Source organism: Aquila chrysaetos, chromosome 9 (assembly GCF_900496995.4).
Source record: "Aquila chrysaetos chrysaetos chromosome 9, bAquChr1.4, whole genome shotgun sequence".
Lineage (NCBI taxonomy): Eukaryota > Metazoa > Chordata > Aves > Accipitriformes > Accipitridae > Aquila > Aquila chrysaetos.
In genome coordinates this window covers 10,590,282-10,608,472 of record NC_044012.1, presented here as the reverse complement: position 1 = coordinate 10,608,472, position 18,191 = coordinate 10,590,282, and the positions used below count along the sequence as shown (strand labels likewise).

Sequence of the window (18,191 nt, the reverse complement as noted above, 5' to 3'; positions counted from 1 at the left end):
GGGCGGAGGGCCGCGGGCCGGGGAGGCACCGCCCGGCCGCGGCGCGCCCTCCGGGGCGGGCTCTCTCCGCCCTTTCCGCTGAGCGCAGGGGGAGGAGCGGCGGCGGCGGCGGCAGCGTCCCCGATCGGAGCTCAGCTGCCCTGCCTGCCGGGACCGCGGGAGCCGAGCCGAGCGAGCCGCGGGGTGGCCGCGCCGCCGAGGGGGTTGAGGGCGCCCCGGCGGTCTCGTCCCAGCCGGAGCGCGGGCCGGGCGCGCCGCGGCGGCCCCCGGCGCCCCCCGGTGGGGCGAGGGCGCCCCCGAGCGGCGGGGCGCGGCGTGCGGCGCTGAGGGCTGCCCGCGCGCCGCCGCTCTCCCGCTTCCTCCTCGTCCTCGTCCTCCTCCCGCGCGGGGCCGGGGCTGAGGCGGCGGCGGCGGCAGGCGGGCCGGGGCAGAGCAGCATGCTGCCTTCGCTCTCCCCGCGCCGCTCCGCCTGACGGGGGACGGGGGGAGCCATGCAGCCGGCGCTCCGCTAGGTGAGCGCGGCGCGGCTCGGCTCGGGCCGGAGCTCCGCGGGCAGCCCCTCAGCAGCGCGGCGGCACCGGCACCATGAGGAACGGCGATGACCTGGAGGGCTTCGACGGCGAGGCGTCCAGCACCTCCATGATCTCGGGGGCCAGCAGTCCCTACCAGCCCACGACGGAGCCCGTCAGCCAGCGCCGCGGGCTGGGCGGCCTCCGCTGCGACCTGGACTACCTGCGGGGCACCTTCGGCAGGATCAAGCTGGCCGAGGTGGTAGGTACCGCCGGCGGGCAGCGGGCCCGCGGCCGCCCGCGCTCGGGAGAGCCGCCCTCCGCGCCCGGCGGGCTCCTTCCCCCCCCCCCCCCCCGTACGGCTGCGGGCGGGGAGCGGGGAAAGGCACCCCGCGGCGGCTGGGCTGTGCCGCTCTCCCGGCCGGCCGGCCCGGCGGCGAGGTGCGTACCTGCGGGCGCGGCGCCTGGCGGCGGCCCAACCGTCCTCCATTTCAGGCGGCCGGGAAAGCCCGGCGCGGGCCGGGAGCCGCCGCAGCCGGGCCGGGAGCGCCGTGTCACCCGCCGCTGCCGAGCTCGGCGCTGGGGCGCGCGCGAGCCCTGTGAACGAACGGCCGCCTCCGCCGGCTGCGAGCGGCGGGGTCGCGTCAGCCCGGTGCGGGGCGGGGGAGGCTCGGTCCGGCCCCGGAGCGGCTCCCGCCGTCCTGCCCCGGCGGCGGGAGGAAGCGCCGCTGGGCTCGGGGTGGCTCGAGGTGCGTCCGGGCTCGCTCCCGTCAGGTGGCGTGTCTTCCCCTTGCAGCGGGAAGCGGCCCGGGCTAGGCCTCCATTACGGTCGGTTTCGTAGGGGTGTTCAGCTGTGCCGGTTGATCGCAGAAAGAGATTTTACCTCCCTGTGCGTGCCAGGGCCTGCCTGCGCCCTTAGGTCGCTGGGGTATTGAAAAAAACTCCACCGCTACAGGTTTTAAAAAAAAAAAAAATATAAAAGGCAACTTCTCAGTACATAAGTCCTGCAATTTAAATATTAAATGTTCTCTCGCTTTGACGGGCGTACCGTAGAGAGGCGTCGGAGAGCGGCGTGGCTGTGGCTGGAAGCGGCCCCGGCAGCCTGGCCGGGAGATGCGCTGCCTGCCCCGCTGCCCGCGGGGCTCCTGCCCGCCAGGCCAGGCCCGGCGAGCCCAGGCGTGTGTCCGTCGTGGTCCTGTGTCCCTCGGTGGGGGCCGCTGGGTGGGAACTACCCGAAGTGCCTAGGTGAGGGAGCTGCAGGCACGGGTTGTCCCCGGGGGTCTACTTCGGTGCCTGCAAAGTACTTGCTTACTTGCTTGCCTTTCACAGGCTGAAGTTCTCTTAAGTGCACAGCGTAGAAGGAAAGAAACCGTGGAACACCCCCCCCAATCCCACGTTTTCCCGTTCTGAAATAAAACGTAAGCTGTAGTTGTTCATGTACTTCAAACAGCTGACCCGTTTAGTTTGATGGAGTCCGTGCAAGTCTTAGAGCAGCACCACGGCAGCTAAATGCGTAGTAACACCTAAGGGTTTTGTCAGTTTTTCCTGTTGATGATGCTGATGTTTGTCTTCATCTGATCCGCTTTCAAAGTCACTTTGACATATTTCTTAACAAATGTGTCTTTCAGGGTATTTTAAAATAGGTGTTTTATGAAAACGGCAGTAAGCTTGAAATAAATCGTGAAGTAGTTTCTTCTAGGGTGCTACAAATTGTTTGCCCTTAAAACGGGCAAGCTCTTTGAGGACCGTGATGGCAGGAACGTTTTAATATTTCATATATATAACTTCAGCATTTAAAGCCACTGCTGGTTAGTACAAGACAAAGCTTGTACAGACAGGTTTCACATGAAATACATTCAAAGTGTCCTAGGTTCAACAGTGACACAAGTTTATAGAGGACTGTGGTAATGAATATATGATCATTTTTTTACAAATACCCAGTAACGCCCAGGATTTGGAAGTGCGATTTGTTTTCTTCTCATCTCAGTGTAGAACAGAATCTGCTCTGCAAGTGGTAGCAATGAGCGTGTTACCTGAGGAGCCTTAACAACAGGGAATAGCTGTATTTGCACGATGCGTTCTTGGGACTGAAGCCAAAGAATCTGTCATTGCTGTGCAACATCTACCTGTCTTTGAACTGTTAGAAACTGTCCATGTGGTAGAAATCCTGGGGTGGTGCTGCCTAATACGCTGAAATAATCTGCCCTCAGGATTTTTTTTTTCTGTTCCTACTGCTGATCCTTTCTGTAGTACACTAGTAACTGTGGCAAGTCACGTTAAAAGCTTGTGATTAAAATGAGTGATTACTGATCATGAGTGAGTGAATCCTTTATTATTAATCTCTAATTTGCTTGGAACAAGTTCTACAGACACATGGAGTACACCTCAATTTTTTTTAAGTCTTGTAAAGAAAGATGGGGGGGAAAACCACTCTGTGCTGGAGTTTTCTTGTGTGTTGAACAAAGGCGTCGCTTCTTCCAGTACATTGTTAGGAAGATGTATATGTGCAGATTAGTATCTTCAGGGGAACTGAGTAATGTTTTGTGCCTTTTTAATAAGAGGGATCTGAGCTATTGCACGTGGTTCCTACGGAGTGTATGAACCCAGTGAGTCAGAAATTAACAAGAAATTAAATTAGCTAGTATAGGGTGGAAGCCTATGTACCATCTCAACACGTTGAGTTTCTGCACAATTGTACTCAGAAGAAGCTCTAATTCATGGTAATGACTGGTAGAGCAGACTACTGAATTTTGCAAACCAGTGGAAAACTGAGTAGTTCTGGAAAAGAAAGAAAAGAGAGAACACATTCCACGGTGTACTTAATTCGCTTATTTGCCAAGTACAATTATTTTGATTATAATGTTTAATAATAACTTTACAAAAATACTGTAAGAACTAAAATGTATCAAAGTCCATAGTATAGAACTCTAGCTCTTAAAAATGAGGAGGAGCTCCCTTTATTGCACATAACCAATACTTTTTTTTTTTTTTAAGTTTTCTTAAGATAAAAGGTCTCTAAATTTATTGTAGTCAAAAGAATGCTACAGGAAAGATTATAATGCAAGTGCTTTATTTAGTATCAGGATTTGTCTTAAAATACATATGTGATTGGCAGACAAAAATATCAGCTCAAGACAAACATTGCTGTTTATTCTGATGTTCAGTTGAAGGACTTTCCGCGAATTAGTTCGTAGTGCTGTGTGTGAAGGATAACTGTTGGACATTGTGGCTTAAATGCCTCTTTTTCCAAATGCCCATTTTTGATTGTCAAAAGCAGAAGGAACAGGGAATGGGGGAAAAAACCCACATGTCTGAAAATAGGTGGTTGTAGGACTTTATTATTTTGTGGTAGATTTGTCTTTATTGAATCAAAATATTGTTACAGGAGTTGTTAGAAGAGGGAAAGCAGTATGACATTTTAGGCACTTGGAATAATTTTAAGTGCTGCTAGAGGGGAGAATAGTTTAACTCGTCTTCATTAACATTTCGAGAGAATATGCCCTGAAGTGCCCTTTAAAGGGGCACTGACATAATGGTTATGATAATGATTCATGTGTAGTATTGTGCAGCTTATTTCTCAGTCTTATTTTGGCTTTCTTTCCCTTGACTCCCAGAAAAGGTTGAATAGCATTATGGTTTTTTGTTAATTTTAAATTGGAAAGAAAACCGTATTTTACTATTTAGGGCTTTTATTAATATTCGTGGCTAAGTTGAACAGTTATGTAGTACATACGTCTGCCTGCTAATGGTCAGTAATATCAGTATGAGGAATAGCGAGGAAGTAATAAAAAGGGCCCATGTGGAACAGCTTAGTATTGAACTGATTTTCCTCTTTTTGAAAGTTTTATTGTTAGGTAGGTGAGCTTTTCAGAAAGTAGCTCTTTTGCCTGTATCTTATTGTTCTGTTGAAATAGTTGCATGTGTGTTTATTTGGATCTGTGAGGAAACATCTGCTGTAACTGGGCCTGCAGCTGTAAGCCTCTTTTTAAAGAAGAAGCTCGAAGGAAGGAAGATGGTGAGTGTTGGACCATATCAGGAAAGGAGTGTTCAGGGCTACTGGGGTGGCTGAGACTCCTGATGGGGTGTCATCAGGCAGGTGGGAAGTAAACAGCATGAAGGGAAGTGAATGGGGGGGTGGGGGTGAAGACTTAAAGTAGCATGGAGTGCTCATGTTTGGTTTGGGGGTTTTTGGTGGGTTTTTTTAAGATGAGGGTTTGAACTTGAAATGCAAGTCAGGGTGAAGCCAGTACACTTATTTACTAACCAAAGAAATGCTTTTCCTTTGGGGAAGTTGAAATCTAGGTGAAAATTGTCTCAGCTGACTTGCCAGCATTTAGATGGAGCAGTACCTTGCCTTGCGGCAGATATGAGAGATTACATAGCTGTCCGTGGAGACCAGAGCAGAAAAGCTCTTCAGAGTTTATTTTCATTACTCTCTGGCATGGTTTTATGTTTCTCATGCTTTTGGGGGCTTTAATACTTCCCATGGAGATTATTGGGCAATAATCAAACAGATACCCCTGTGAAAACTTTCCTATGGACATCCTCAAATGATTTGTTTCATATCAGTACTTTTTCCCCATTCCCTTGAATTTCCTAAGGAGAGTCTCTCCTTTTTCTGAGTGTGCTTGCTGAAGAAAGGTGTTTACTATGTGAAGAATCAGGTGGGGCCCATTGCCATCATCCAAAAGTGATGGGCAGGTTAGCAGGTACCACCTCTTTACTGGAAATAGTTTAACTTTAGATGAGATTGCCTGCTTTTTGTTACTCACTTTATTTTTCTCTTCAGCTTTTCTAAATGCACTATTATTTTTCCTTGATTGTTACAATTCTGTGCCTTCAAGGATCTTACTATCGTTAAAGTTGGGTGTAGACATCCATTTCCCACTGAAATTCCCATGGTGATTCATGACTGCTTGTTGTCTGCTGCTCAGTTTCTTTGGGAACAGTAGCTCCAGGTGGGCTGTTCACCAGGCCAGCAGGTGAGTTATGAGGAAATCAGGCAGGATCCTGTTGGGAGCCTCACTGGTTGTCACTAGGATCCTCCCAGGTACTTGATTTAAAGTAACATGTATCACCTTTAACAGTTGGGACAATTGATGTGGAAAATTGTGCCTGGCCAGTTCTTGTGACATTGTCAGTAGTTAGGAATGGTTTAACTGGAGCAGTTAAGGTCACAGAGCAACCTTCTGATGGAAGTAGCAAGTGTCAGAAAACCTGTATTATGTGCTAGCTTAAAAGAGGATGGCGTTTGTGGTGGTTAGTGACGGCCTCTGCGGCTCAGACAGCCCTAGACTTTCTTTTCTTCATGTGTCTGTTCCAAATGCTACAAAAATCCATCAGAGGCTCCTTTTAAAGAAGATAATACTTCTGCTTGGGAGGTCTCTGAGCTACAACTTGCTGATGAGTGTACTGGGAAGTATCACTGCGTGCTTGCTCTCGTCTTGTTCTCTATAGCATATGCTGTTGCCCGTCAGTGGAGGCAAGATTTTGAGCTAAATGAAATCTGGTGGGAATAGCAGTTCATATGTTCACAATTTTCAGAATAAAAAGTTCCATCTTCATTGGTGGAGAGTAGCTGAACATTGGAAAAAGTTGTTTTGTGGCTTACTGTCGCTATACATTTCCAGATCCAGAAACTGGTTAAGGCCAGGATGACAGTAAAATTCTTTGCTATCAGGATCTATTGCAATGAAGAAAGCAAAATTCAAAAAGCCTGTAATACATGCCTATATGGGTAGTGAGACTATTGAGAATTCTTATTGTTAATTATATTAAAAAATTAGAGTAATAACATTTATGTTCCAAGGAGTAAGCTAATTGCTAACTGTTAGAATCTGGTTGAAAACTATTACAAGGTGTTCAGTAATCTCATGTTTAATTACTGCTGCCTTCTTGTGCCTTCAGCTCAGCATCTCATTCCGATCACCTCTGGAGGGAGGATTAGATGGAGTCCCCAAGCTCCCACCCCAGTCCCACGTGTCACATCTTACAGCATGCCTAACTCTTGCCCGCACCTTTCTCCTTGGATCTCTCTGCAGTACTCCTGTGCAGCTGCACAGCAGTGTGATTACTGATCTGCTTTGTTTATGGCTTGTTAGAGGGGGGAGCCGGGTGCTTTACAGGCAGTTGTCATTCTCTAAATCATAGAAGTTACCAGTTGGCCGCTGTATGCAATGTGAATAAATTGAGATTTTTTCACATTAGTTATTGTAAAGTTTGGTTTCATGTAAGTGGGGTGTTAATTAAGCTACAGAAAATTAGACCGTACCTAACAGAGGTCAGTAGATGATGTTCTCTGCATGGTAAGGTCATTCCGCAGTGGTCAGGTCATTGGTCCTGACGGAAAGCATTCAGCGATCTCGGTGAGAAGCAGAGCACTGCAGGAGACGTCTGAGCCTTCTAATGCAGCTTTGGTGTCACAGGCAGCCCTGTACCTGACATTTTTTTTTTCCGTAAGTGTTAGTTTCACCCTAAAGTTAGCTTTGTTCATTTTTTCTGCACTTCGGAGCTATAGAAACCTTCCTCATTTCTGGTGTGAACTTAATTCTAGCAAGTTTATAGCCATTTGTTCTTGTGTTAACATTGCCACTTGCCATAACTACTTACTCCTTTGTGCACTTCGAAAGAGCTGTCTGCACTCAACCAGCCTTCATCTTGCTGCATAAGGCAAGATAAAATTGTTTTGGACTCTGCTCGTAAGAGGGGCTCGCCAGTCTCGGGACTGTCCAGCAGCCCTTCCTTGCACCATTGTCTGACCAAGGTAATTGTTTCTCAGTAGGCACAACCTGAGTAGTAGGTAGCCTTTCCAGTGTGTCTTACCAGTGTGTATGATGACATGTCACGTCTCAAGCCTCTGCTGGAGATACCTCCCCTGTTACACCCTGGGATTGCGTTGGTAATTTATAGTCATTCTGTGATTAACTGTATCTTCCATCTTTTATAATTTCCAAACAATAAATATGCGTTTATGTAAGAAATTGTTGTCACTTTATTGTACATTGAGCTTTGATTCTCAGTGGTATTTGTAGCTGCTTGTTCAGAGGATGTGTTAAGTATGACAGTGGATGCTGGTGGTCTTTGGCATTTGGTCTTAGAAAAAGACTGTTATAAATTAAAAGGATCAAATTTGTAGTACGCAGATATGCTTATAAATCCTCTTTAGGTAAACCATGTCTCTTCAGTGTCTCTGAAACTCTTGATTTCTCTTTGGAAAGATTTCTCTTTAAAGGTTGTAGATCTGCATTGCCGTGTGGTGATGTTTTGATACTGACATTTACCATAGAGGGAAGAATGATGAGAGAACTCTGTTTAGCTTTGCTTTTTATTGTTTCTGTGTGCAACTAAAGAAAAGACTGTGGTTGTCTTCCCACAGAAAGGTGAGTGGGTTTTGGTCTCTTTCATGGTGTCTCTTAACTACCATCTGGCCATGGGCTGGTGTCCTATTGTCAGTAAACTCCAAACTCCTGTTATAAATTTCTCTCTAAGATGGTAGATAGTTTTAAATTCTGCTTTCAGAAGAAATTTCTATAATCTCTGTAATAAGTATGCTCTATTTTTTTCTTCCCGCTGTGAACCAGTGTAATAGTAATAGATCACTATACTAATTGTAGATGCTACAGTAAGAAATGTAGTTCTAATGGTATTATTATTATTTGGAAAGCTACCTTCTTTTCCTGTAATCTTTCTGGTAATGTCTTTTGTTGATGAGCCTCCCTAGTGATTTAATTATCATCTTGAGATGAGACAAGGAGAAGGACTAGAAATCTAAGAGGTTGTGTTTTTCTTCTAACGTAACCAGTATAGGAGGAATCTGTTATTTTTGAGAATTTCTGGGAATTAATGCATCATTTTGTCAAATCAATTTGCACACTTTTTGATAGTCGTCATCCTGTGCTCAAAATTGCATTGCAGAAATACCTCTTGCTTCTAGACCTCAACAAATAATTTTGTACTGAAATTTTGTACACAAAGAGGACTAGATGCGCAATGAATAGACATCTTAACAGTGGGTCAGCTGCTGTTACTCCGTAGTGGTAGTAGTCACTCCTTCTAAATTACAGCTGGATTAAAAAAAAAAAATTTCGTGTTTTTTTTGTTTGTTTGTTTTTGTTTTTGTTTTTTTTTTTAAGTTACCTAATTCTCAGATGATTTGTGTAGTCCGTTGCTTCCAAAACGTAGAAGTAATGTTTAGGTTTCTCTGGAACTTGAACCATCAACTCTTCAGAATATGGGAGGAGGAAAGCAAAAGCTGGCTAACACCAACCTGTTGTAGAACAGGTGTAAGAATGTACAACCATGAGTAGAGGAAAGATGGGTCAAAAATATTCCTGACTGTGGGCAAAGAGGTCTTAGAGCTGGTGTAGCGCTCGCCCAGACTGAGAAGCCCATGCAGTATGCAACGGTATGAGTCAGGTAATGCAGTCTTTACAGGGACAGGTTTCAAGCGTTGTTTGTTTAGCAGATGTCCAGTATGAAATGTGTACTCATGCTGCAGTATGTTACTAGAATGACATAATGCCTGAAAGGTGGTTTCAGGTAAGCAGAGTAACTTTTAATGTTTTACTCTCACTGTGTGTGAATTAAACTGGGAACTATAACTCTGAGTATCCCATTTCTGACTATTGTATTTAATTAACTTTAATAAAGGCTCTGGTTTTTAATGCCTTAGCTTGTGGAAGAATATGATGCATTTTTACCCAAACAAGTGTCTTCAGCATTGTCTGCAGTTAAACTTTTCTTAATAGGTAACTTGATACTCAGCTGTTGATGCTTGAGTAATGTCTTGTTCAAGACACTTCTTTAAATTTTCTTTAGCTTGTATGTACATTCACGAAGCATTCATCTTGCAAGTGAGCTGAAGTTGTTTGTGGTAGTTCCCTTCATTACAGTATAGCTTAAAAGCACAGCGACTGTGTGCCCGGTATGTAGAAATATGTCCTGTGCATCGATCTGGAGTTGCATACAGTGATACTTCTGCTGTAACTTTACTTAAGCTAAACATTATTATTTTCAAATGCTGTAAATCTGCCAGCGATACAGCACTACTCATAACAGTTCTGGCAATTTTTTGTGAAATTATTTTACGAATTAACTATAAGCATTTCCATGTTAGTAATTTTCTGTACTTTTGTACATTTTAAACTGAAATGTTCATGCAAGAAAGCAACAAGCACGGTTGCGAGTATTATGAAATACTGAAGTTCTACAAGTCTTTAATAACCTTCTGTAACTTTTGTCTTATGAAATTATTTTCATGCTAGGAACTGATATTGCCACTTGAATGTTGTGAATAAATTAATTAGTTGTTTGATCATATACTGTTCTAGAAGAAACTAATTGTTGCATTTAATGCTTAGAAACTTTTTATCTAATGTAGGTGAAACCTTTTACTAAACATTGGGATCTTTTATATGATGTTATCACTTAGTAACATTTTTAAAGTGTTTTGAAGAAAGTGCTCTTCCAGAATTATAGGATAGTCTCCTAAGTCCCTGGGATGTTCAGTACGTTTAGTTCATGGTGGCAGTACAGTAAGAATTGTGACCGAGAATGCGAAGGCATTTTTGCCAGAATCTTAGGGCTTTTGTGCTGTTAACAACATTTTATAGTCCTCTGTTTGCAGTGTGCCAAGTTTGTTTGTAGTCTTTAGGCGGATCTGTTCTTGAGTTATAAAATCATGAGTAGGTGGATTTGCAGTTATGCAATGAAATTTTGTGGGCTCTTTTCTATTTTGGATGAGATACTACTGTATAACGCTTCTAAGACAGTCTAAACAGCAAGACGGGCTTGAAGGTTTCATGCATTCCCCAGTACAGCTGGCAGCGCTCTTTAATGTTCTGGCCTACATCTATTTTTTTAATGTTCTGTTTTACCAGTATGTCTAGACTCTTTTTGCCTTTTAAGGCATGGCATCTAAGGGGGCCTTCAGATTGCAATCTTGGGAACGTTGGGATTGCAAGGACATTTTGCACCATTTCCTTTAAACAAAAACAAACCCAAAAAACTTTAATGGATTCCTTAGGACTACTTTAAGTTCTTGATTGTTTTCTCATTAAAATTCCTTTCTTGTTTTAGTATTTGTGGGATGTTTGATGTTTACTCATAATTGGGATTAAATGGGGTTTTAAAGGATACAGACTGATTCTGATAGTCTTAAAATAGAACTTTCACTTTTTAAAATAGCCTAACAGGCTAGTTAAACAGGAATCTGTGCAGATCAAATACTTGACAAATTTTATGAGTACACCTTTGCTTCTAAAACCAATTAATTTATCCTACTTTTTGTTACGGATTTACAGTACTCTGTTTTAATATTGTTTTGGCTAGCCAGGTTTCCAACACAGGCTGGCCTGTGAACGGGAACACAAAGCCAGGTCAAAAGTGTTGATTCTTCTCTTTTTTTAAGAGCCGAGTAGAGAATTCTCATAAGTGAAGCAATAGCTAAATTTTTTTAACTTTGTTTAAAAATCTTACAAACACAATCTCAGTTAACATGTGTTCCAGCAGAGAGCATGTGTGTGTATGTACCATACAGAACATGTGTGTGCAGCCTGAAGACAAAAATAAGGTAACTGTATTTATCCATTTTGTTTTAATAGCAAAGATATGATAAGTTATGCGTTCTTACAGTTTGACTTAATAGAAAATACTAGGAAATGGACTGGAGAGGATACTGTACCCTTGCTGGAAGATTGGGGATGGGAAGTTTGACAATTTACTGAGAGGCGTCTCTTCTGGACAAGCTCTCTTGAGCATCCTGCACAGTTGTTATTAACAAAGTAATAAATGCTGGTTCAAAACTGGTGACTTTTAGTGACACTATTAAATTGTCTTTAAGACAAACAAGAATTGCCAATTACTTTTAATTCAGTTTACTATAGATACAGAATAAGCCTTTCCATTTATGAGTTGTTCATTTCACTGGGTTGCATAGGAATTAAGTGATTAATACCGCATATAAATGGGAAAGTGAGAAATGTATAACTCAGTAGTTTGGAATTTTGTTCATTATTGTCTTGGAGGACCTGTTGCTTATGAAAATATTTTTAATTATGATACACATGAATTGTAGTTTGTGGGGACTGGAGGCACAGGTTCCTGTGGAAACAAATTGCTGGGAGGAACTGGTTATGATCTGCATGTTTTGTTTGCCCTTGTTTAAAGTGTGGCTCTGTATGATCTTGAAATGAATGTACCTATAGGATGGGGTTCCTACAAAACTATTGATGGGCTTTTGTTTATAAGACAGGTGGCACGTTATATTCCTTTTTTGTCTAATCTGGGTGGTATGTTTGAATTTTATTCAGGTTTCTGTGAGGGAATGTAATGTGCCTAAAACAAACACCTCCTTGCAATGTGCCTTGGCTTCAGATTCTGTTCAGTGGTTCTTTTGGTCATCTGCTTGATTGGATAAAACCTGAAATGTACCTAAATCAGAGTGATTTTGTTTGTTTGTGGGTTTTGGTGTTGTTTTGTTTTGTTGTTGTTGTAGGAAGATGGTTGTGTTTTGGTTGGGTGCGAGTAAATAAGGCAAACTCTCAGTCAGGTCTGCCAAGTCACGTGCAGTAGGGATAAGCAGCTTTTTACAGGTGCCAGAATAACAGCGGTGGAGATATCGACGGAGATGGGGCCGAGAGCGGGGGTCGCGAGGTGACTCTTCCAGTCCCAGCGGGGTGCACCCCTGATGCCAGCAGGCACTGGTGTGAGGGGCCGCCTGGTCCGTGACCCTGCTCTTCAGGGGAGAGAGGGGAGGATGTGGTGGCCGCGGCAGCGTCTGATGCTGCAGCCCGAGGCCGCCTTGCGCCGAGCAGCGTGGTATAGGTCTGGTCACTGACACCTCCAGAATGAGCCACGTCGGGGTTGTGCAAACCAGTGCTTCACAGCTGTCTGCATGTCCAATTATGACTTCAGGTGCTGAAATGGATTTACTTTGAGGACGATGTAAATGTAACGTGAAAAAAAGGTCTTAAATTATTTAGCAGTAACAGGAAGAACTATGTTTGTTTTTTCTTTAAAAAAAAAAAAATTTCCATACTGTAAAATACTATTTGTTTAATGATATTTGAACTGGAATCGGTTTTGCATTTATCTAGCAGATGAGAATGTTTGTTGTATAGGTGTGTCCAAGCAATAAGCAAAACACTGTACTAAATGCATAGGTAGCAGGAAATAAGTCACTACTTCATGTCTGCAGCTTTTTTTTCATTCCAGACTCTATGATTAAGTTCACTTTTAAAATTGATGCATTTCTATTTTAGCCAGTTCAGAATCTTTTCTGTTGACCTTAGTTCAGTCCAGTTAATTTTTTTGAGTGTTAGTTCTGATGTACTTAGTGTTTCAAAACAGCTATCATTCTGTTGTTAACTTTGAGTTACTACCCTCATTCTTAAATATGACCCTTTCTCGTAATACGCCATCAAAATGTTTCTGGCCTCAGAAACATGTTCTGTATTTAGAATTGGTCTTTTGCCTAAGTTGAGAAAGGGAAGTCAGCAGTAGCTGAATCTTTCAAGGATTATAGAAAACTGCTGGAGGTGGCAAAAGATCAGCTGATTTAATAAAGATTCCACAATATTTAATGCGCTGAAGTCTTGCCACGTTATATCCAAAAGTAAACTAAGAAATAATGAAAACTTAAGGATTGCAGCTACATGTAAAACCCTCGAGGTGCAATGAAGATCTGAAATTTAAATATTCTGCTATTATTTCTATTGTCACCACCAAGCCAAAATCAGAGTTGCATTTGGAGGTCTGATGGAGTTTCTCTGGATTTGTTCAGTGTTGTATTTTGTACCATGAGAGCACAATTTAGTTTATCCAGGGTGCTGAATCATTGGTGCTTCTTAAGCTTCCCTCTCTGGTGAGTGTCATTTTCCTAAATTGTCTATCTTGTAAGAAAAGTTTAATACTCATTTGTGATTTAAGGCTCCTTGCAGTCCAATTACCAGAGTTAATAACACATTTCTTTTAGTCTTAAGGATGCAGACTAGGAACAGGCGGGAAATCAGTCTTCTGCTTAGGGTAAAAGATGGTTTCCTGCTGGAGAAGCAGGACTGTTTTTAAGCCATACGATCCCAAATATTCGTATCTGTGCCAGCTGTTTTAGATGTGGGAAATGCATGTGCTTTGCATGGAATGAGACCCACTTGGTTTCATACATTAAGTTGGGACTGCTGGGCCAAGTAAATGAGAACAATAAATCTAGATTTTAATTCAAGAAAGTTTAATGTCTTCAGATACTTTAAGTGGTGTAAAAGCAATTTATTTCTTCTCTATTTTGTGCATATATATTCTGCTGTACCATTAATTTAAACAGTCTGGATGTTAAAATGTCTTGGTAGTGTGACATTCTTACTAAATTCTGTGGGTATTTTTCAGGCAGAAAAAATGCTGACCATTTTGTGGTTTTTTGGAAATCATGCGTAATTATGTCATTTAACCACACAATAAGGCTTTCTGTGGTAACGTTTTAGATAAACAGGAAAACTCATTTTTTACTTTGTTTTCATTGCAGAACTGTCTTTTTTGTTTTTAGTGCAAAGTTGTTTGATTATTTTCTTCAAAAATAAAACACAACATGTTCTGACAGGAAAAATACACCATTAGCAACCTCCTAAAAGCTCTCTTTCAGCATTGGTGCCTGTCGTAGCACATTTTCTCCATTTTGGGGAAATACAGTGTTCTATGTCTGATGTGGCTCTGTTGCCAAGAAAGTGATGTAAATATAAGCCATTTACATAGCCCTAAGGCAGATGATTTCTTCATTAAGGGCCCTTCTCCAGGGGAATTTACAGGAAAGTTGAGATGAATACAATAATGGTAGGAGGCTGATGTGGCTAAATTAAAGGACACTGGATCCCAGTATAGAAGCTCTCTTTCAGGAATTAAATGGCCCTAAATTGTGGTTGCTTCATCCCCTTCCAGTGAGGGGCTGCTTCACTCTGAATGGAGCCTTTATGTGGGGGTTCAGTGCTGTTTAATAGAAGTGCGATAGCTTTACACTGTACATGAGTTATCTTAGCGGTCCTAAATGTCCCAAACAATAAAATTGGATAACAGTTTGCCAATTTATTCGAGACATAACGCACAAAAAAATCATTATTGGGAAATACATTGCATACTTAATCCTCTACTTGGAGATTTTTTTCTTCTGCCTTTGCATGATGTGGTGGTGGGAGACGAGGGATGAAGGGCAGGGGGAGGTTTGCTCCATCACAGAGTTAGAGCTGTATTGCACACGTTGGGCTCCAAGGCTGGGCAGACCCAGACCTTTTCTCAGCTTACCCTGAGGCTCATTCTTGTTGATCCTGTTTTGTTGAGCAGGCTCTTGCATCTCCTTTGTTCAAGAAAAAGGTGCTATCACAGGTAGCCTAGGATGCCTCTGTGTGGACCAGAGCATTCAGTAGAATAAGCAGATGTTTCCATCACGACAAAGTTGCATATCAATGCAATATCCACTGTACTTACTTCAAGAAGAGTGGAAGTAGAAGGGAAATCAAAAACAACTGTTAAAAAAGAGAAAGATAGTAATAAAAGAGAGTTATATAAATCTTAGGGCGTTGAAGCACTAAGGGTGGAATAGAAAACTCTCCAAAGTACTCAGTGCAAAGAAAAACAGATGAAAAGGTTTGTTTCATCCATCAGAGGAAACTTTCTCTGTTGACTCTGCCCAAGAAAGCTGTAGCTGTGTCATTTGTGGGAGAGAGCAGTAATTCATGTAAAAGGAGATCTCCACCATGTTCAGCTTCTCATTTTTCCTCAGTAAACCAACCTTGAAACTTCTGCTTGTGGAAAAACTTGTCAAAACTCATCACCCTAAGCTATGAGGAGAGGTGTGACTCCAAAGTGAGGGTCGCCTCCAACGCTGGACAAATGGCAGTGTGCATTTTGTTGGCTGAGACCTGTGCTCCAATCAGTATGATGCTGGTGTGGTGGTTTTGGTTTGTTGGGTTTTTTTCCCCTCTTTTTTTTTTTTTTTTGCTACTCCTGTAACTGCAGTCATGGGAGGCAGACGCAGGCCTAGCTAGATCCTGTCTCCTGGTTTTCCAAGGTTGCGTTCGTGACTTGTGTTACAAAGCACAGCTTTAGCAGCTGGGGAGTGAGGGTTTTTCTCTGCTGCAGCTTTGTGCCGCAGTCATCTGGGGCAGCGCCAGTCTCTGCGCCCTCAAATGGTGTCTGGATGGAGCATGGAGGCTTGCCAGGAGGGCTGGAGGGTCTTTGTCCTTCCTCCCTCTTCCCAAGAGAGTGTGTATAGCTAGTGTCGTAAGGCAAGGCACGGCACCAATTTTATCTTGGGTCTGTGGTGTGGCAGAGGGAAGAGCGTAGGAAGCTCTGGAGAAGTGACTTAGGTCTGTGAGCTTTGGTAAGCTGTGAGCTGCATGTAGATCAGCTAATTCAGTAGGCAGTGATGGGTGGTAGACAGGCAGTGGAGATAAACATAGGTTAGAGAGAAGATGTTTGCATTATAGTTACAGAGCTCTGTGAGAGAACAGGAGAAAATTGTTAGTGCTGAACCTGCACTGAAGTCCCTCAGAAAATAGGCTGGGATAGCTGAGACCAAGACTGACTTTTGGTCTGCCTGCAGTTTGCAGTGGCACACTCTGGGGGCACGCTTATGGTCACATCGGTCTACTTTATGGCCATGGCAATCAAGTAGTATTCTGGGTGGCAAAATTGTATTAATTCACTACCTGATTTATATAGCCTGTCTCATAAATTATTTACTTTATAAATTTAAAAATGCAGAGAAAATGAAGCATTTTTCTTACAATGTTAACTTTTTTTTTTTTTTTTTAATGAACTTGGTCACTGGATGAACCATGGCCTTTGGCAAGCTGCTTTGGCTCATGTTGCAGCATTTACACAACACTTTTAAGTAATGTAGCTGTCTGAGGAAGTAATGGGTTTGATTCTGTAATAAATACATTATACTTTCATTTCGTGTGTTCAGAGTAGTTTGCATTTTTGTTAGAAACAAAATTAGCTTAATGTCTGTGTGGAATGGCCAGTGAAAGCAGCACTAGTGTGTTTTTATAGAAGATTCTCATTACTTGTAGTTAATTAGAAGGATGCTTCTGTAGGAGACATGAATCTGTGGGAAGACAAGATTACTGTAATGTTTCAGAGAGAAAATATTTCATATTAAAGACAAGTTTTTATTTTGTTTACGAAAAGGGAAGTTTCTGTGGGAGGATAGCTTTTTCTGATGTGGTGATTAATTCGGATTTCATTTTTTTGCTATAGCATTCGTGAGACAAATAATGGGCAGTTAACAGGAAGGTATTGTGTAGCACTGGCAGGATGGATAATCTTTGAGAAGGGTGAAATATATTTTGATTGCAAGAAAAATAGTAACACATTTAGTTGGAATCTTACTTGAAGTACAAAAGTGTTACAAATAAATTGTATGCATGGGAATGTTCTCCTTTCCCTGTCCCCCCAATCAACAAGTGTTCAGGTGTGCCGATCCACTCTGTCATGATAATACTCCTGTTAGTAGTCGGTTATTGTGCATGTTTCCAAAACATAGCCTGTGCTTTGTGGCCAGCACCTCCATCATAAACTGAAGCAATTCAGGTTTTCTCCCAATGTTTCTGATAAACATATCAATAGACATGGGCTGCCACAACCCAGACCACTGTACACTAATGCCGCTGCATATTACTTAAACTGATGGCACATCTCTACTTGCTTTTGAAATAGTTTGGGTTAAGTCAAACCTAAGTGTACACAACTAACACTTTTTTCTTATAAGGGTGTGTCACAGGTATGTATTTTATAATTTCTTAAGGGATAAAATGAAGTCTTAAGGTAGAATTGCTCTGAAATTTATTAATTCTGAGCTTGGGAGTATGTAAGAGTTCATTGCTCCAAGTGCCTCTTCAGTACAGAATTTATTTCTAATGCTGTATGCAAGAAACTCTTTCATCTTTTTGAGCTTTGACTGCTAAGATGGGTACGTTAGCCTTGAGGAAGCAACGCTATCTGGTGTGGAGAAGAGTCAATGTAAGGTTTTTATCAGCAAAACAGCAGAGACTCCACATGCCGCGTTGCAGGTGCCCAGTGCAGCAATTGGTGTGCCAGTTTTTGGCTCCTTCAGCCTAATGTTAGTGGCACAATTAAGAGCTGTTCCTATTTTTAGAAAATGAACCTATTATATTTGGGCTTGTACTACAGTATTTCTAGAGAATATTGCAGAACTATTTCTTTTTAAAAGAATAAAAATTTTAGAAGTGTCATAATATATCAAAAATAGTGGCAAGAACAATGGAGACTTTATTATATTGCAACATCTAAAAGTCAAAGTTTTGCCAGCCAACATTTAGCGTTGGTACTGCTCCTGCTTGAAATGGCTAAGACGTTTTTTAGATCTTTACTTTTTTTTTTTTTTTTTTAAATGGTGTTCAATATAATCTTTAGTTATGAGGCTTGTGTTCACAGAAAAGGTGGACTTCATTACATGATAATACTGTAAAGTGAAGCTGTGTTCTGGACAGTATTTTTGTGTGTGTGTCATTGCTGAAATCATAGTTTCACTTTGATTCTGGTTTTCTGAATTTTCCATTTCACGGCATATTCTTTTTCTTTTTTTCCAAAGCTATTCAATGTCAAAGATAAAATCTGAAATTAAGTGTTTAGTCACTGGGTATCCGTTCAGAATTTGTTTGATGTGAATTGGCC

General features: G+C 42.5%; 1 protein-coding gene across 6 annotated transcripts in view; it reads left to right on the top strand.

Annotated features, from left to right (window-relative positions):
* The first annotated feature begins 403 nt into the window (after nucleotides 1-403).
* The window catches only part of CMTM4 (CKLF like MARVEL transmembrane domain containing 4), a 59,903-nt gene continuing 42,115 nt past the window's right edge, over nucleotides 404-18,191 (top strand). For 5 of the 6 annotated variants that reach the window (XR_003924991.2, XM_030025628.2, XM_030025625.2 and 2 more), the window contains exon 1: nucleotides 404-771. Coding sequence is in view for 5 of the 6 variants with exons in the window: in XM_030025628.2 (XP_029881488.1) it covers nucleotides 586-771 (186 nt within the window). In the remaining variant the exon portion in view is untranslated. The remainder of the gene's footprint in view (nucleotides 772-18,191) is intronic. The other variant, XM_030025624.2, reaches the window with a different exon arrangement.